The sequence below is a fragment of the Ictidomys tridecemlineatus genome, chromosome 16 (genome assembly GCF_052094955.1).
Source record: "Ictidomys tridecemlineatus isolate mIctTri1 chromosome 16, mIctTri1.hap1, whole genome shotgun sequence".
Classification (NCBI taxonomy): Eukaryota; Metazoa; Chordata; class Mammalia; order Rodentia; family Sciuridae; genus Ictidomys; species Ictidomys tridecemlineatus.
The window spans coordinates 36,833,521-36,853,261 of record NC_135492.1 but is presented as its reverse complement, the minus strand read 5'-3'; the positions used below and the strand labels follow the sequence as shown (position 1 = coordinate 36,853,261).

At 59.3% G+C, this 19,741-nt stretch overlaps 1 protein-coding gene and 1 long non-coding RNA gene across 2 annotated transcripts; both read right to left on the bottom strand.

The window, feature by feature from the left end:
- Positions 1–2,522: 2,522 nt before the first annotated feature.
- LOC144371541 (uncharacterized) lies at positions 2,523–7,228 on the bottom strand. The gene is made up of 2 exons (XR_013431495.1): positions 7,095–7,228; positions 2,523–5,656 (listed from the first exon to the last, which is right to left on the bottom strand). It is a non-coding gene; the product is annotated as an uncharacterized LOC144371541 (long non-coding RNA).
- A 51-nt stretch (positions 7,229–7,279) lies between these two features.
- On the bottom strand, positions 7,280–8,315 carry H1-10 (H1.10 linker histone). Its single transcript, XM_078033903.1, has one exon. The coding sequence runs from the start codon at positions 8,311–8,313 to the stop codon at positions 7,648–7,650; it is 666 nt and encodes a 221-aa protein (XP_077890029.1). The 5' UTR covers positions 8,314–8,315; the 3' UTR covers positions 7,280–7,647.
- Between the last annotated feature and the right edge of the window lie 11,426 nt (positions 8,316–19,741).

Genomic DNA, 19,741 nt, shown 5'->3' with positions numbered 1-19,741 from the left:
CAGCGAGCTGGGGATGGCTGGGCGGGAGGGGACCGAAGGAGCACCCAGGCCAGGCTTCTTTTTCTCTAGGGAGCAACTAGGAGTGTGCAGCCTGCAAATCGACCTCCAGCGGGTGGCCACAGGCACCCACCAGGCAACCCGAGAGCACGGGGTGTGGCAGGGCTGCGCTTCTCCGCTGCACGCGGGGCGCTGGCCTTGGGCCCTATGCAAATCAGGGATGGAACTTCCACCAATCAGAGGGCAGCGGAGACCCTGGCCCTGCTAATGGGAGTGCGGGACGGGCGGGGCTGCCTCGCAGAGAGGGGCGGGGCCGAGCGAGGAGGGGAAGGGAGGGGCCGCGCGAGGAGGGGAGGGGAGGAGCCGAGCGAGGGGGGGGAAGGGAGGGGCCGAGCGAGGAGGGGAAGGGAGGGGCCGCGCGAGGAGGGGAGGGCGGGGCCGAGCGAGGAGGGGAGGGGCGGGGCCTAGCGAGGAGGGGCCGAGCGGGGAAGGGAGGGGCGGGGTCGAGCGGGGAGGGGAAGGGAGGGGCCGAGGGAGGAGGGGAGGGGCGGGGCCGAGCGGGGAGGGGCGGGGTCGAGTGAGGAGAGGAGGGGCGGGGTCGAGCGAGGAGGGGTGGGGCGGGCCGAGCGAGGAGGGGAGGGGCGGGGCCGAGCGAGGAGGGGAGGGGCGGGGCCGAGCGGGGCCGGGAGGGCGGGGCCGAGCGAGGAGGGGAGGGGCGGGGCCGGGAGGGCGGGGCCGAGCGGGGAGGGGCGGGGCGCCGCGGGTCGCTCTCCGGGTCCTTTGAGCGCCCTCCTTCCGACTGCGGGGCGGGTGGTCACCCCACCGTCCTTAGGCCCCGCACGGGAGGACAGGGCCCTTGCACCGTGGCCTCCAGATTTGGCCCTGAGTGACATGGCGCTTGATCCTTTTGCTTTTGTGGCCCTGGGGGTGGAGCCCAGAGCTCTGCCAGGAAGCCCCATCCCAGCCCTTTCTGGTTTTTCTTTTTTCAATTTGTTCCTTTTTCGGTGCAGGTGACGAAGTGAACACCGTGGGCTCTAACCTGCTCACTCGGGTCCCTTCCCTCTTCTTCCGAGGCAGGATTTCCCTAAATGGTCGAGGCTGGCCTCCAACTTGCTGTCCTCTGGCCTCAGCCTCCTGAGTCACTGGGATAACAGGGATGCACCACCACTGCTGGCAATTTTCTTTTTAATTTTTTTTAATTTTTAGTTGTAGATGGACACAATACATTTACTTTATTTTTTTAATATTTATTTTTCAGCTGTAGTTGGACTCAATACCTTTATTTTATGTATTTTTACGTGGTGCTGAGGATGGAACCCGGGGCCTCATGCTAGGCAAATGCTCTACTACTGAGCCACAGCCCCAGCCCATAAATATTCTTTTTTAAATTCACATAATTTACTGGATGATTATTCACATTTGTTTTGGGATGATGATGATTTTGGTACTGGGGATTGAACCCAGGGGTACTTGACCCCTGAGCCCCCTCCCCAGATCTATTTTATATTTTATTTAGAGACAGGGCCTCACTGAGTGGCAATGGCAAGGCATTAAGCAGCTCAGTGAGACCCTGTCTCTAAATAAAATGCAAAATAGGGCTGGGGAGGGGGCTCAGGGGTCAAGTACCCCCGAGTTCAATCCATGGTACCCAAAAAGAAAAAAAAAAGCCATTTGTTTTGTGTGTGTTGGCGCACGCCTATAATTTCAGGCAGCTTGGGAGGCTGAGGCAGGAGGATGAAAGTTGGAGGCCAGCCTCAGCCACTTAGTGAGGCCCTAAGCAACTCAGCAAGACCCTGTCTCTAAATAAAATAGAAAAAGGGCTGGGGACGGGGCTCAGGGTTAAGTGTCCCTGGGTTCAATCCCTGGCACACACACACACACACACACAAAAAGACTTTTCTGAGTTTTTCTGCAAAACACCAAGACAAATCTTCTTTGGAAGTGATGTCCTCTATATACCAAGGCCAGGAAAATAGCCTTGAGCCTCAGAGACTGGCAGTGGGGACAGCGGCTGGCCTGAATACACAGTCCTTTGAAGTGACCTTATCTTTCCTTGGCGGCTGCAGCATCCTCCACATCATTCTCATAACATTTCTAGAACTGCCCTGTCTTGCCTTCACAATTGTTCTTTGTCTAAAAAGAGTAAAAGCTTTCTCCCTCAGTCATTTCCTCCAACTTGACTCTCTCCTGAAGATCACCAGGGCCACAGGCAATCAATAAAATAGGGTCAGGCACAGGGGCACACACCTGTCCTCCCAGCTTGGGAGGCTGAGGCAGGAGGATTGAAAGTTGGAGGCCAGCCTCAGCCACTTAGCAAGGCCCTGAGCCATTCAGCGAGACCCTGTCTCTAAATAAAATAGAGAAAGGACTGGGGACGGGGCTCAGGGGTCAAGGGCCCCGAGTTTCCAAGATTCTGCCCAAAATCCCCCCTGAGGACTAAGGGGGAGGGACCTCTCTGTCCCCTGGGCTTACACACCATACCTTCCCTTTCTCAGAATGACGACCAAGGGGACAGCGGACCCCCATTTTGCAGACCCTTTCCCATCCGGGGACTTGCTTTGACCCTCCGTGACTCCGGAAGGTGAGACTCACAGTGGAACTTCCACGGACCCAGAGCAGCAGCAGATGGTTGGGAGACCCAGGACCTCCTCCTCTTCCTCCTTCTCCTCCTTTTTATTGATATTAGGAATTGAACCCAGGGGTGCTGAACCCCTGACCCCCATCCCCAGCCCTTTTTACAGTTTATTGAGAGACAGGGTCTCACTCAGGGCCTGGCTAAGTTTCTGAGGCTGGCCTCCACTTTCAATCCTCCTGCCTCAGCCTCCCAAGGTGCTGAAACCTCTTAACCATTTTTAACGTTTGGTTTGGAACCCAGGGCCTCAGGCCTGCTAGGCTACATCCGCAGCCCGCACCCCGTCTTAGCTGTTTTTAGGTGCACAGGTCAACAGTGTTTAATTAGAGGCTCAAGTTGGGCCAACAAACTCGGACCTTTTTTGTCTTGTAGAATTGAAACTGTGCACCCATTAAAGAAGTCCGGTTGTCCCTCTCTCAACCCTTCATGCCATTCCACTTTCTCTCCCTGTGAAAGGACTACTCAAGATATTTCCTGTAAGTGGGATCATGGTTGGCTGTCTGTCACCCGGCTTATTTCAGTCAGCACAATGTCCCCAGAGGCCCACCCACATGGTAGGATGTGTCAGGATTTCCTTTTTCAAGGCTGAATAATATTCCATTGTGTGTATGAACACCAATTTCCTTTTCAACGGTGGACTCCTGGGTGGATTCTACCTTGGCTACTGTGATTTGTGTTGCTACACACACACCCGTGTCCAAATAATCCTTTTATTTTTTCTTATTTTTTGAGTCCCAGGGATTGAACCAGGGGTTCAATTAACCCCTGAGCCCCATCCTCAGTCCTTTTTATATTTTATTTAGAGACAGAGTCTGACGGAGTTGCTTAGGACCTCTCTAAGTGGCTGAGGCTGGCCTCCAACTTGCGATCCTCCTGCCTCAGCCTCCTGAGCCACTGGGATGACAGGTATGAGCTACTTCATAGTGCATGGCCATCCTCATGAATAAGCGTAGACTTTTTGTGCATGTGTGTGTTTTGTTTTATATTTATTTATTGGACACAATACCTTTGTTTTATTTATTTATTCTTATGTGGGACTGAGGATTGAACCCAGGGCCTTACACAGGCCAGACAAGAGCTCTAAGGCTGAGCCACAACCTAGCCCATGAGGTAGAATTAATAAAAATTCTATTTAAGAAATGAGAAATTTCACAAAAAAAACCGATTTCCACTTTTAAAAGTTCTGGGGCCAGACATAGTGGAGGCTGAGGCAGGAGGACTGCAAGTTGGAGGCCAGCCTCAGTAACTTAGCAAGACCCTGTCTCAAAATAAAAAATAAAAAAATAAATAAAAAATAAAAGATAAAAAAGTGGCATGGAGACGAGGCTCCTGGGTTTCGTCTTCAGAAGAACAAAGAATCTGGGGACACTTCTTGGCCACCCTCGCCCTGCAGGGCCACTCCCTGCACGGTGGCTCCTCCCATCTCTGGAGCAACACAGACACTTTCAGGAGGCGCTTCTGACCAGGCCCTGTCCACTTTGCTGCTTGAATATCGGCAAGAGCTGAGAGTCCCTGTCCCTTTTCTGCTGGCCAGGGCTGGTCCCTCTTGGCCACTTGTGTTGTGGGGCTCCGGACTCGCCTCGTGGCCGGCGGACTACACTTCCCAGAATTCCCCTGTCCACCTCCGGAGGTGGGCGGGGCCTGAGGTGCCTCCTGGGCTGCAAAGCCCCCCCGGGCGCTGGGCCTCCCATCACCTGCCTCCCCAGGGTCCTCCGTGAGGATGGGCCTCTGCTGCTGCTTCAGCAGGCTGCCCTGGTGGCCCAGGTCAAGGGCACAGAGTGGACACAGGGTTCTGCCTATGTCCCTGGGGCACCTGCCCGCCCTGGACTGACTCCAAGACCTCCATCCATCATGGAGACTCAGCCTCGCAGGAGAGGCTGCAGAGGCTCTCAGTCCTCGGACAAATGGAACCCGGGGACGCTCAACCCCCGAGCCCTGTCCCCAGCCCTTTATAGCTTTTATGTAGAGACAGGGTCTCGCTGATTTGCTGAGGGCCTCGCTAAATTTTTGAGGCTGGCCTCCAACTTGTGATCCTCCTGCCTCAGCCTCCCAAGCCACTGGGATGACAGGCGTGTACCAAGTGGACTGGGTAGTGACCCCATCTTCCATGGGAGACTCTGTGGCTTGTGCGGGGCTGTGTGGTGGCTGGGGACCACTCAGACCTGAGGACCCAGAAAGCAGACCCGAGACCCCACGGAGGCTACCAGGAAGGTCTGACCTGTGAGGAGCGGGATGCCCGGCCCTGCAGGGGTGGCCTTGGGGACAAGGGGATGCCAGAGATGGGAAAGGGGTACCTGGACACTCCCCGACCCCAGGCAGTGAACTGAGACCTTTCTGGTTCACAGATGAGTCATTTAAAGTCGTTCTCGGCTTCCTTTATAGATGAGGAAACTGAGGCATCAAAAAAATTTATTTTTTTTTGGGGGGGTACAGTTGAACCCAGGGTGCTGACCCATGGAGCCCCGTCCCCAGCCCTTTTTATTTTCTATTTAGAGACAGGGTCTCGCCGAGTAGGGCTTCACCAAGTTGCTGAGGCTGGCCTCCACCTTGTGATCCTCCTGCCTCAGCCTCCTGAGCCACTGAAATGACCGGCCTGCGTCACCATGCCTGGCAGCGAGAGGGGTCTTTCTCTAGACTGAACCCCAGCACAGCCAGGCCCAGACCCGAGCCTCGACAGTCAGTCAGAGCCAGCTGAAGGGTCTGGTGAGGAACCCGGGAGACGAGGGGAGGGGTGGGTAGAGAAGGTTCTAGAAGAATGGTTTTGGTGGCAGAAAACTTTTGAAGGGATGCAAAGTCCAGGAAGTGAGTGCAGGGAGGAAGGTGAGTCCAAGGGGTCCGAGACCAGGGTGCAAGGGACAGAAACCCAATTCAAACCAGTTTAGGCAGAAAGCAGTGAGTCAGGTGTGTCTGAGCTTCAGGCACGGCTGGATCCAGCAACTCCATTAATGTCTTCATTACTGGCTCCAGTTTTTCTCCTTTTTCATGTGATGATCAAAGACGGTCACTTGCTACTCGGGTCCCACGTCCCTATTATTTAGTAATGCCACGTGGGGATTATCCCCTGTTTTGCAATACTTTCAGGAAAAGTCTCAGGACCCGCTATCATGGAACCTACTGAGGTCAAGAACCCAGTTCTGACCCAATCTCAGTGGCTAGGTGAACAACGGACTTGATACACACTGGCCAGGTCCTGCGTCACATGACCATCGCTGGGCATTCAGGCCCGCAGAGCTCTGTGGCCAGGTACTGGAATGCAAGGTAAGCTAGATCCCCAAAGGAAAATTACAGCGCTACCCTCAGAAGAGTGGGAGACCCACCCCCGAGGGCGGACCCCTGGGTGCTCGAGTGCTCTTGGAGGGTCCAGGCCTTGGGATGGAGAAGACGGCCAGTCATGGGGAGCCACGTCTTCAGGAAATGGGGAGAGGTGAGCCCAGAGGCAGGGAGCAGACTGGGAAGGGCTGGTGACACGAACTGCACAGGGCAGATTTAAGGAAGAAATATGGAAGGACAAGAAAGTCCTAAGGACAACCTGAGGGGCCCTTTGGAGCTCATGATATGTCTTCAGAGGATAAATGGGTTTTTTTTTAGGTTTCCGTCACTGTGACAAAATACTTGAGAAAATCAGCTTTAAAGAGAGAAAAGGTTCATTTTGGCCGGCAGTTTCAGAGGTTTCAGTTCATGGTGTCTTGGCCCCGTGGAAAGGCAGAACATCATGGTGGGGTGAAGCTGCTCACCTCATGGCAGTGTGGAAGCAGAGAGGGAGGGAGGAAGAGGCTGGTGCCCAAAGTCCCCCTTCAAGATACGCCCCCAGTGACCTAACTCAGCACCTCTCCTAGCACCTTGCGCTGGGGGCCGGGCCTTCGCCACATGAGTCTTGGGGGGACAGTTAAGGTCTCAAACCTGGGCCGGCAGGGGACTCATTCTCAGAGCCTGTCCTGCCTACCTCCTGGACACCCAGCGTAGCTGACCCCTTGTCCCTTCCTGTGTCACCCAGGCTCATCCTGGTCCTACCCCATCTCTGGACTTCTGCCAAGAGGGCAGCCGTGGGCTGGAGGGCTCAGACGTGGCTCCCCTGCTGGGCAGGACGGGCCTCTGGGCTGGCTCTGCCCACCCCTGGCTGGGACCAGCCCGGTGCCCAGCGCGGTGCCAGCCCAGGGCAGGGCATGCAGGGCTCTGGGCAGCCCCAGGCCCTGGCTCAGTGTCCAGGGAGACTAGACCCGACACTGGCCAGGGCGCCCCTGCCACCTGGGGCCTCCTGTTCGGGAACCTTCCCTGGCTCCCACCGCCACCCAGAGCTCGCCTCTCCCTCCCTCATTTTCCCAATGACCCTTTGGGTCCCCTCTGCCCACTCCAGATGGGCCACCAGAGCTCGTCAGGGACGCCCGCTGGGGTTTCCAGGTGGAGGCCTGGGGACCTTGCCAGGCGACTTTCCACCCGCGCCTGCCCCCCGGGGACGCTAGAGGACCTGAGCTCGAGGGCGTGCGCAGTGGCAGCCTCCGTGGCCCAGGAGGGCTCCAGGCGGATCTCACACAGCCTTCGCAGAGGCCGCTCCTGCTCCCTCCAGGCCCTGCACAGCCACCACCAGGTCCCCGGGGGTGTCCCTCCCTCCCACCCTCCTTCCCTGCCCGCCCCGGAAGAAGGCGACGTGGGTGCAAAGGTCAACAATCTTTTATTGTGGCCTCCTAGAGGCCCGCGGGGGAAGGGGAGCGCCGCGCCGCCCGGCGCGCGACTCTCGCGAGACCGGAGGCGGCGAGAGAAGAGGGAGCCCAGGCGGGCCTCAGCCGTCTCGAGCCGGCCCACCGCGGCCCCGCCCACGGGTGCCCGGATGGGGGAGGCGGTCACCATAGCGACGGCCGTTGCCAAGGGCGAGAGCCAATCAGGGCGTCGCCGGGGCCGTTTCAAAAATCTCCAGCGAACAGCAGCCGCCGCGGCGCGTGGGGGGAGGGGAGGGGAAGCCGCGGCCCCGCGAGGGACGCTTTCCCCAGGACGTCGGACGCGCGCGCGCGGGCCCGGGGCGCTCACTTGCGCCCCTTGGGCACCTTGGGGACGCTGGGCTTGGCCGCCTTCTTCACCTTCTTGCTCCCCGCCACCGCCACCACCGCCGCCGCCGCCGCCGCCGCTTTCTTGGCCTTGCTGCTGCCACCGCCGCCGCTCTTGTCCTTGGCGGCGGCGGCGGCGGCCTTGGCGGGCGCGCGCTTGTCGGCCGCGGCTCGGGGGTCCGCGCGGCGCGGCGCCGAGGCCGGCTTCTTGGCCTTGTGCGCGGCGGGCGCGGGCACGGGCGCGGGGGCGCGCTTCTCGGCGGCCTCCAGCTTCTTGCGGTTGAGCTTGAAGGAGCCGTTGGCGCCCGTGCCCTTGACCTGCAGCAGCGTGTCGTTCTGCACCAGCGCGCGCACCGAGTACTTGAGGTAGGTGCGCCCGTTCTGCTGGTCGAACCACGCCACCTTCCTGGCCTCCGCGTAGATGCGCGCCAGCGACGAGCCCCCGCGCTCGCCCAGCCTGCGGATCGTCTCCACCACCAGCTGGCTGTACTTGCCCGGCTGGTTCTTCTTGCGGCTGCTCTTGCGCTTCGGGGCGGCCGCGGGCCTGCTCGCCGCCCCGCCGCCGCCACCGCCGCGCGCGCGCGCCGCCCTCTTGGCCCTCTCGGCGCCCGTGGGCGGCAGGGCCTCCTCCAGCTCCACCGACATGGTGGCCAGCGGGTTGGTGGCGGGCGGCGCGCGGAAGCCGGGGGGCCGCGCCGGGAAGAGGAAGGCGAGGGGCCGCGGGGGGCTCGGGGCGCGCGGCGGCTCCAGGCGGGAGCGGCCGCGGCCGGGCCTGGGGCCGGGCGGCAGGGCTGGGGACGGGCGGGCCGAGCGCGATCGGGGAGCCGGGCCGAGGGTCCCGGGCAGCTCGGAGGCTCCGGGAGGGTTCGGGGAAGGTTCGGGGAGGGCTCGGGGCAGCTCGGGTTCGACGCGCGCCGCTGCTGCCGCCGCCGCTGTGCCGAGGCCGCCGCGCCGTCCGGGCGTGCGCGCTGCGCTCTGGCGGGGAGCGCGCTTGGCGCCGCTTTTATAGCTCGGCGGCGGACCGCGTTGAGAACAACAACAGCCTGGTCCGGGGCCAGCGCCGACTTGTGCTTCTTGGAGTCCCTTTCCCGGCCGCTGGCTGCCCGCACGGTGTCCCTACCGCGCCACCGCGACCGCAGCCATGCGCCCCGGACTCGGTCCGAGCTCCCGGCACCGCGCAGAGGCGGCCTGCGCCCCGGATGCGCTCGGCAGAGGGGCCCGGAGAGGTGCACCCCAGGCTGCGGGAGCGCTCGAGAAGGGGGGCGCCCCGTTTGGGAGCGGATAACGGGGATCCCCGGGGTGGCCCCGCGTCCCGGAGCTCTGCAGATGACGCCCAAGAGGGCGCCACGCGCCACCGAATCCTGGCCGGGCCCAGGCGCCCCCAGATCGGGCCGCAGGACGCGCTTTCGTTTGTCCCAACTAACACAGGGCACGCCCTCCCGCGGCCGGCCCGGGCAGCGCGAGGGGCGCCACTGCTCCGAGGGGGGTCTCCTCCTGATCCAAAGGGAACGCGCGCCAGGCTCCCTCCAGCGCGCGCCTGGGGTCCTGTGCCTGGGGACCGGGGGCGGGGATCACCCCGGGACCTTCTGCAGGGACTCTGGCCTCCCTGATCTCCAAAGTGCCCCATTTGCGGATGCATGAGGAAGGTGACACTGGTTCTCCCCAGAGTCTAATGGGGACTCCAGGGCGGGGTGGGCGAGTGTCAGGTGGGGGGTCCCCAAAGGAGCGTCCCCTAGACATGGGGGGGACATAGGGGGTGGCCCAGGATTGCTGACCACGCCCCTCCCGCCTCTGGTCTGGGGAAGGAGATTTTGGCGACAACACGTGGCAGGTCCTGCAGCGGGGTCTCTGGGGTGTCCACTCTTCCCGGCCCTCAGATAGGTCCCCTAGGAGGTGGGGACGGGGCTGGCGCAATTCTGGAGGCCCTGAGCTCAGTGGACTCCCAGTATTGGGGTGCCCAGGTGGCACGCGGAACAGTTTTCCTTGAAGCTGGAGAGTTGTCACTTGGGGAGCCTTGGGGATCATGGGGGGCATTGTGGGGGAGGAAGGTGGAGTCCTCTTTCCAGGTAAATGAAATCCGCTCCACCCATGGCCTTGACCGTGGCCTTGACCGTGGCCGACAGTCAGCAGTCTCTTGAGACCCCGGCATGCCCAAACCATGGAGGGGACAGGTGGGGACAGTCAGGCTGCTACCATGTTGGGATTCCCAGCGAGAGACACAAGCTAGAGACCACTGAGGGCCCCCAAGGGTGTGGGTGGGCATCTTTGGGGTTTTGGGGTACAGTTGTCCTCCCCCCAGGAGATATCTTTGCCCCCCGTCCCAGGCCCCTGCACTGTCCCCTAGAGATGAGGACATTGAGGCCTAGTGGGAAGGTGACATTAAGTGTGTGATTTTTGTGGAGCTGGGGACATGCGTCCCCAGCACTACGAATACAGAAGACAAGTGACAGCCCAGAACCCTGGCAACGAAGCCAACCCCCTCACCCAGGAAGAAGGGACAAGGACCTCCTAACAGAAGGGGAAGTGGTTTCCAAAAAGTCCCCCTGAGCCGAGCCCTTGTGACACCTGCCGGCAGAAAGGGTCTTATGGGGACCTTGCCCTTGAACCTGGATTCAGGTCCACAGGCCGAGTCCTGGCCCCGGGCGCCTAGAAGTTTCCATACACGAACAAAAGACAGGCAGAAAAGATGGGGTCCCTCCCGCCACCCGGGGGACAGCTGTTTTTTGGGAACAAGTGTCATCCAAGACTGAGCAGAGGTGTCCCCTCTGGGGAGGTTAAGTGGCAGCCACACCTACAGTGGACCACGGTGCAGAGAGAGATAACTGGAAGAGTCAGCAGAAAGACGGCCCAGGACAGCAGGGGTGGGACCAGGCCACCAGGGGCTCGGGCTTGGGTCTCTTGAGAGGTCAAAGGGGGACTAGAGCTGGGGATCCTAGTGGAACCCAAGCCCTGGGCACCTAGGCTTGTTGTTCCTCAGGCCGAGATGTGTCCAGACACGACAGGGAGAGGAGGTCCCCACGAAGGTGCTGGTAGGCACATTTGCAGCGGGTCTGGTGGGGACAGCCCAATTAGTGTCATTTGTGACACCAGAGGCTGAGGAGGTGGCTCCATTGGAGATGATCTGTCAGAATGTCACGAGGGAGACCAGGGCTCCGAGGGGTCATGGAAGCTAAGGAGGAGAGAGTTTCAAGAAAGAAGGGTCCACCTGACCCCAGGCCCGTCCCCAGGCTGGGTGGGCCAGTGGTCAGTGCACACGGCCACCAAGACCGTCACCGCCCTGAGCCGCTGCGTCCAGACTCGTCATCAGTACTTTAGGGAACTGTGCGAAACATCCGGGTACTTTCTTTTCTCAGTAGGACACTGTCCCCTGGGGTACCCTGAACCCCCAGATACAGTAGCTCTTCTAACCTCTTCTCAAAGTTATTTTTCAGAAATAATGTCCCCTCTACAAGCCACCCAGGGAAGCAGGACCAGTGGCCCAGAGGCGACCGTGACTTCATGACAAGGCCCAGGTCTGTCCCCGGGGATGGCCACAGCGGGCCTTCATCTCCACCAGGAGGGGCCTCTTGGGGACCCTCCCTGAGCCACAGCGTGGTGACGTCAGCCCCCCACAGCCCCCAAGTAAAGTATTCGGGGTGTCACATTGTGGGAGGTGACTCCTCTGATCTCATCCGCTCCAAATAAACTTTGTGGCGTCCCCGTGGTTCTTGGTGGCCTGTATTCTTGGTCTTTGGTGGCCACCAGGTGGGACACTGTTGGAGGACACCTTTTGCTGGGGACGGACAAGTGTGACTGTGAGGCTAACCCCCACCCCTGCCCCGGGACAGGGTCGCGGGGCCCACAATCTTGGAGGCCAGGGGTGGCGTGGGGCCCGCCTCTGCCATCTTGGGGTGTCACCGCCTGGCGTCTGGGGGTCCCCGGGACTCGGCTGTGGAAGCCAAGAGATTTCCCCTCCCAGCACAGCAAGGGCCACCAAACCTGGGGACCAGGCTTCTGGTGTCTGTTGTGGTGGGAAAGTGAGGCCCGGGTTGGAGGCTGTGCCTGGGGAGGCAGGGAGGCCAAGGCTTGGGCTGGGCTCCTGCCAACTTCTGGCATCCCCTCCCGGTCACTCTGCCAGGTGACCCAAAGTGAGCAGGGCCCCAAGGGGCCAAGGGAAATGGCAGAGCAGGTCCCACCTTGGGGACTCTGGGCGCCCAATTAATTAGGGGGTTCCTGGCTGGGCCCTCAGCCTCCTCTGTCTCGGGCCGAGCTCAAGTGGGGGACATGACCAGCTATGACCCCTCCCCTGTCCCCTGTCCAGTCCCCTCCCTCCCAAAAGTCACCTCCGCTCTCTGTCCGAGTGTCCTCGAGCGCAGCTTCCAACACAGAAGTCTGGAACCTCTGTCCCTGGGGAGTCCAGAGAGGTTCCCAAACAGGGGGTCCTCAGCCCAGGGTGACCGGGCCCTTAACACCATAGAAAAGGCCTTCTAGAAGGTTCCAAGGCCCAAGCAGGGACATTTGGGAAATGGAGGGAGCTTGTGGGCCATCTTGAGGGGGACACCTGCTTTTGGGGTCCCCGGCTCTTCTTTTAAAGGAAGCACAGGCCTGTCGCGGGGCTGCGGTGACCGTGACATCCCCTCTCGGTGGCTCAGTGGTCCTGCTACAGAGAAAGGCCACTTGTCACAGGGCCCAGGTGACCGCGGACGTCCTGCCAGAGAGACTCCAGACCTGTCGCTCAGGGCAGCAGGCCCGCGTTCATGGAAGGGACAGGAAGAGGGACAGGGGACACGCTCTAGGGACCATGTGCCGCTCCTGCACCCCAGTTTTATTGGGGAGGGGGTCCCAGAGAAGTTTCTAGAAGGTCCCGCCCAGGTCCACCTCTTGACTTTTGACTGACAGCGGGGTGACACCAGACTTCCCAGGCCCCACTGAACACGGAAACTCTGGTCCCCTGGGCCCAGGGTCCAGGTGGCCCCCTGTTCCAGGCGGTTTTCCGAGCAGTGGACATCCTCCTGTTGACTCCGAGGCCCGGTGACAGGGACATGTCACTGTGTGGAGCTGGGGATCCAACCCAGGGCCTCAAGCATGCGGGCCAGGCCTCCCTCAGCCCCACGCCCAGCCTGGACCCTGCTTTTTGGAAAGAGAAGATTCTGGAACATCAGCCCTGGGCGGGGGGACCCAGGGTGAGGGGAGGGGACGTCACTTCTGGCTGGACAGTGGATTTATGACCGACCCGCGGGTCCCCGGTCAGCTTCCTCTCAGGGTCTTGATGTTCTGGTTACCAAGGGCCACTGGGGTCTGTGACCAGGGTTTGGTGATAAAAGGAGGGTCCCAGGACACCTCCGGGCTGTGAGGGATCTTGAAACAGTCATTTTTGTCTTTAGTTCTTGAAACAGTCATTTTTTTCTTAGGGCAATGTCATTCCTTGTGGCTGGTGGAGGAAGGTTTGCACCTACGGGCCTCCGTATGTATATTCCAGGGGCTTCTTGTCACACTCGCCTCCCTGGTCCTCTCCCTGCCACCAAAATATCAGGGAGAGGTTGTGTCCGTTATCTGATCAATAGGGATGTCCTGACCTTAGTAGTATCTCATTTAAATTCCGTTTTGTGGTTTTTTTTCTTTTTCTTTTTTGGCTTTTTGGTCCACAGCTGTACCAGCCAGTCCATGTGGACCTGTGGCTTCTGCAGTCTGTCCTATGTCCGTCCTGCTGCATTCCCCGTCTTCTGCTATGCTTTGAGAACTCCTTTGTCCGTGGTTCAAATCTGTGACCGTTTCCCTAGTTATGATTGGTCGTGCCACTTAGACCCTTTCCCAAGCATCGTCACCATCTCCTGTGTCCTTGGGATGGGAGTCTTTATTAGTTTTCTGTCATCAGATCAGCTGCAGACTTCTGACACCTAAGGACTATTTTTAAATGTTTTTTAGCTGTAGGTGGACACGATACCTTTATTTTGATGTGGCGCTGAGGATCGAACCCAGGGTGAGCCTCAACCCCAGCCTGGTCTTAATTTTTTTTTTTTTTTTGGTACCAGGATTGACCCCAGGGGCACGTCACCACCAAGCCCTGTCCCCAGACCCTTTTTAGATTTTATTTAGAGACAGGGTCTCACTGAGTTGCGCAGGGCCTCGCTCAGTGGCTGAGGCTGGCTTTGAACTCGCGATCCTCCTGCCTCAGCCTCCTGAGCTGCTGGGATTATAGGTGCAGCTTGAGCCACGTCATTAACGTAGCCCAAACCCCTTCGAGTCTTTCCACGGTGACAGAATCGATAAATTCCCAGTGGACCCTACTTCCATCAACCCGTGGGTCCCCTGGCAGTCAGCAGCTGGACTATCCAAGGTTTTTCAGTTTCCAATCTGAATTCCTAATATCTATTTTATTTTTCTTGGACTTTTTAATTTTATTTTTGGCACCAGGAATTGAACCCAGAGGCACTTAACAAAAGAGGCCAGCCCTTTTTATTTCTTAGTTTGAGACAAGGTCTTGCTGAGCTGCTGAGGCCCTTGCTAAGTGGCTGAGGCTGGCCTCCAACTTGTGGTCCTCCTGCCTCAGCCTCCCGAGCCGCTGGACTGACAGCTGTGCACCACTCCGCCCTGCCCTAGGTGGTCATGTTTCTTGGCACAGTTAATTTGTTTAGTGTGTGCCTTATGGTGAGTGTCAGGCAGACAGTGGTTGTTTACTTACACAAACAAGGTGTGGAGTCGTTCCACGTCAGCACTGAAATTTCAAAATGGAGTAGCTTAGGGCAAAACACTGATTTCCAAACTGAAGTCCCTCCTGTGTAGACCCAGCCTGAAAACTGCTGCTCTGTGCATCCTGGAGTAGCTCAGAGCAAGGCCCAGCCGCTCTCTGCAAGGTGACACTGAGAAAAGTCCCAGATCTTAGGGTTCTGGAAAAATCTATCTGCTTTTGCTCAATCTATTCTAAAAATGCATGTGTCTCTGGCCTTATTAATAGTGGACAGGACAATTTTTTTTTGAGGGGGGGAACCCAAGGGGTGCGTGCTTCACCCCTGAGCCCTGTCCCCAGCCCTTTTTTGTATTTTATTTAGAGACAGGGTCTCCCTGGGCTGCTGAGGGCCTTGCTAAGTGGCTGAGGCTGGCCTCCAACTTGCGATCCTCCTGCCTCGGCCTCCCGAGTCGCTGGGTTACAGGTGTGTGCCACTGCACCCAACCAGGACAATTTTCCTGAGTGAATGGGAGACAGAGAAGTGGCTTGGAGAGGCAGAGAGTTTGCTGAACTTGAGCTTCAGTCACACTTTTGATATTTTCTTTGTTCTTCCTTCTGGGCCTCCCTACTGATTATCATCATTATTATTTTTTCTTCTGTCCTATGTCACCTGGGCGGAGGGCTTCAATGGCTGTTCATTAGACTCAGGGCAAGATTTTCAGGGGTCCCGGTAGCAGCTGCCCGGCCACGGCTCCCCACAGGCTGAGCCAGCCTGGTCTTTGGGTTCCCCACGGGTCCCTCAAAGCTCCCCCAACCCCAGGGCCAGGCAGGGGGCTGGGGGCTGTGGACCTCAGAGTCTCTGCTGTCAGTAAGCATGTGGCCCAGCTCTTTGTCAGCTGCAGCCACCCCGGGGTGGCCCTGCTCCAAAGGCCCCTACACTCCCCTACTTTTTCTTGAAAGCACTTTTTGGAAAACACACCCCGGACATTAGCATATTAGTGTGGATTAGCATATTTAGTCTCAGCCTGTGCTGACAAGCTCCTGCGACCTCAGGTGACCTCGGGACCCCTCAGCCGGGCTCTCCACAGACTCACTGGCTGCAGGAGTGACCGGAAGGAGGACTGGGAATCAGGAGCCCCTGGCTCCCCATAAGTGTGACAGGACTCGGTCTTGGTCCCCTAGCCCCGCCTCAGGCCCCCTTAGCATGGGCCTTGGTACGTGGTGCCTGGAGGACCCTCTGGCTTTGAAGGTCTGGCTTTTTGGTCTCAAGATAAAGGGATGTAAGAGTCCCCTAAGAGGAGCTGGGGCAGTCAAAGTGCAGTGGGCAGGCCCTGGGGACAGTGACAGAGGGGAGGCCCCCACCAGTCTCAGAGGAGAGATCCCAACTGTGGTAGAGGCCTAATGTCTGCTTTTCCCCAAGGTGTTTTAGGACCAGCCTCTGCCCAGGGCTGGCAGGGGAGGGGACAGGTGTGAGAAGGTGGCCTTTAAGATGAAAATGTCATTGTGGAGTCCTAAACAGGAAGTTAGGTGGTGGCCCTGGTTCCCCTGTGTCTGGCCAAGGGGACCCAGGGACCTGTAGGTCTGAGGAAGCCCAGATGGATAAGCCAGGCCCCAGGAGATGGAGGCTGAATTCCAGAAAACAGAGGCTGGGCCCTGGGGGTCCCCTCCAGGCCTGAGGGAGCCAAAGAGATTTCATCCTGTTGGCGCAGAGTCACGTTCAGTGGCCGGGGAGCCCCTGGCTTTGTGGGAGGTGGGGCTTTGAACCTTGAGCACAGCACCAGCCACTCTCTCCAGGAGGGATGTGACAGACCCTTTGTCATAGTCATTCTGTCCCAGGACCTCCTTAGAAATGTCTAAGGAAAATGTGGCCACCTTCTACTGAAGTCACTCGCGGTGTGAAACCCACATGGTGCAGGAGGACGCAAAGAGAAAAGGTTCCCAGCCATTGTCGCCGCGCTCCTGCCTGCTTGGTGGCCCTGCCAGCATGGAGCCCCCAGAGTCCCCAGCAACAAAAGGCCCTCATGCATCTCCAGGGGACTGTCCACACTGCCCCCGGGGCCACCTGTCTTCTGTCCCACATCCAATTTGCCCCTTTGGACAGCTGCAGAGTGGCCCATGGTGTGGCCACCTGTGCCCAGGGTCACTCCTCACAGGAGCAGAAATGTCTGCAGGACTCTCACAGGGAATTTCCTCTCTGGTGGCCTGTGACACCCCCCCCCCCCCCCCGGTCCCCGACTGTCCTGTCTGCACACCTCTGTCACGCTCACATGCACGTGCGGGGCCCCAGGGCTTGTGCTGTGTGTCACTCTCTGGGGCCACCGACACAGCCCAGCAGCCCTTCTTTGGCTCTTGGTCACTTGCGGCCTGGTCACTTCTGGTCTCCTCACAGCACCCCCGACCCCCTGCCTTCGTTTGTCACACTTCTTCCCATTACAAGCCACCTGCAGCAGTGCTGAGGTCCCTGTCCCTTCCTGCCATGCTCCCAAGGGTCTCTGGGAATTGGCCTTCCAGAAGCTTCCAGGCCCCCCATCTGCCCACCCTCCAGGCCCTGCAGGAAGCTCCCTGGTGGCCCCTTGGTGACACCGGGCTTCTGACTGGTTTCCGTATCCTGGGTCCAGCCCGGGGGCCTGGGTGCCAGGAGGGAGGGACAGGGGACACTCCCTGGGGAACCCTGAGCCTCGTTCTGTGCTAGGAAACCTCCCGCTGCTGTCCCCACCCTTGGGCAGGAATGCTGGGGACACAGCGCAGGGACGTCGCCTGGTCCGCTGTCCGCCTTCAGACCAAAGCCTTCTCAGGATTTTCTGTCACTTTGGAGGTAAGGACCTCCCCCTCCCAGGCATGAAGATGGCCGGAGGGGACTCCATGGGACACTTCAGCTCCCCCCAGACCCCTCAGTGTCACCCCAGCCTGGCCTCTGCTTCCCTCATGTGCAGGATCTGGGACCCGATGGCCCTGGGGGCCCCAAGGCCAAGTCACGTCTGGCCTCCAAAGTCTGGAAGAATAGGACATCTTCCCAGGGGACCCGGGAGGGGACTGGGGGGACCTTGGGGAGGGCCCAGCACCAGGACAGAACCTGACAAAGAGAAACCAGCTTCTTTTCAACGAAAGTGTCCCCGAGGCCCGACTCAGGCTGGGCCATCGGGGCTGGTTTGTCTGTGTTATCAGGGGACAAGGAGGAGGGGACACCCCAGGGCACGTCCCCTAGGGGTACCCCAGAGAGTAGAGTTGGCAGCAGGGACAGAGCCCCAGGTCCTAGCTCCACTGTCCAGGTGAGAAAACTGAGGCTTGAGAGAGATTGGGGACTGTCCCCTGCGCCACCCGACCAGGAGTAGATAGCAAATCCTGGGCTGGTGACCTGATTCCAAACAGTGTCCCCTCCCACAGCCCCGCACCCGCTCCTTAAGGCCACTTTCTAGGTCTGCTTTTATCACTTTCTGAAATTATCCAGGGTCACCCCACTGGAGCGGGGACTAGTCCCTCCCACGGCTGCACATGCCCGGCCCGGCACGTAGTAGGCCCTCAATAAATATTTGTTGAATGAATGACACGGGGTTCAAGGTCAGGGGACAGGCCTAGGTGCCTTGGTCCCCCCTCCTCAGGCCAGCGGCCCCCCCAGGGACCCAACTCCAAGTGCTTGCTCACTGGGTCCCCCAGGCCACCTGGCCCTTCCTTGGGTGGCACCTTGTCTGAAGACCTAAGAGCTTCCTGGGACCTGGCCACCTAGGGGACCACTTAAAAGCCACCCGGGGGGTGTCTCTGGCCACCTGAAGTCAGCCCCCGCCCCTGCCCTCTCCCCATCTCTTGTCGCCCACCCTCTGTCCCCAACTGCCCCTTTCTCCATGCTCAGTTCACTAGAGTCTTCTCCACAGAGAGGCGGCCAGACGACTATGGGGGGGGACGGGGGACACAGCTGGGGTCCCCCGCTCTCCTCCTGCCCCACCCCCACAGCCACCTGGCACCCCAAGCCCCCTTTTCCGGGGTCCCTGCTGACCTCTTCGACTTTATCTTTGGCTGTCCCCCGCCCTCCGCAGTGTCCTTTCTGTTTCATTAGATGCCCTCCACCCCAGGGACGTGGCTGTCCCCCTTCCCCAGAGACCTTGCCTGTCTTGTGTTAACGTGACGACAAACTAGAAGTGACCCTCCAATGTCCCCAACCCAACCCACCCCCCATCCTGGACGCTGCCCCACGGGACCCGCCCAAATCTGTTCATTTCTTCCACCTGGAAACAAGGTGGCTCCTTTTTGAGGTGGCCCTTGAGAAATGGTTTAGAGTCCCCAGGGTCCCCTTGTGTCCCCATTTTACATGAAGAAGTTGAGGTCCAGAGAAGAGTCGGGGCCCGCCCGGGTTTGGGGGGGATTATACTCCAAGTCTAATTCCCAGTCCAGTGATCTGGCCCCTGTCCCAGGAGGTCACAGGGTGGGAGGTGGCAAAAGCCACATTGGGGGACATAGGGGGGGTGGCACACTCCGCCTGGGACAACCACCAGGGACCTCAGTGCCCTTTCTCACTTGGAAACAGCCCCCCCCGGGGTTTGGGGAAGTCTCTGGGTGGGTTTTCTGTTGTCAGAGCCTCAAAGCCCAAGGGCTTTCTGGAACCTTCTGTGGGTGTGGCCCTGTCCCCTCACACTCTCAGCCAGGACTTCCTTCCCGTCCCATTTAGAATAGAATCCCATGCCCCCCCACAGCTTGGAAATGGCTGGGGGGAGTCTGGTCTTGGACTGCCACCTTGGTGGCTTTATTTCTGTCCCCTAGACAGCGCAGCCAGCCCCCAGGGTCCCCTGGACAGTCCAGCCAGTCCCCAGGGCACGACTCGTGCTCTGCTGTTCTCTCTCTTCGAAGACTTTCACAAGCCTCATTCCTTTAGTTAATGTCACCTCCTCCAAGAAGCCCTCCCGAAACACCCCATCTGAAGTAGGGTGACCCTTCCCCAATCTTTATCACTTTTCCATGTTTGTCCTTCATAGCACTTATCACTCTTTGGAGTCCCCGTCCCCCCTGCCCCATTTATTGGCCCCTCTCTCTGGCCCCACCAGAAGGTCAGCTTGTTGGTGGGTCACCCAGGAGGTCCTCTGTACCTGGCACACAGTAGATGCTCAATAAACATTTGTTTGAATAAATGAAATACGCAGGTCCCACAGGGGCCTGGTCTTTTCTGCGTGGGGACAGGGACAGAGACAGCAGGCTCTAGCCACAGGTCACCTTCGTGACCCTCCTGCTCTTCAGATGCCAGCAGAAGGGCCGGACACCTTGGTGGCTTGGAGGTCAACCCCCCGCCCCCACCAGCCCTGCCCTTGCTGGGTGCCTTCGCTGGGCACCTGAAGGTGGCCTGGAGCGGGTGTGACCCCGCGGGCCACCCAAGTTTGCTGCGATCGGGAGGCCACTTTGGATCTGCGGGGGGAGCCCCCTTTTTTTTGGGGGGGGGTAGTT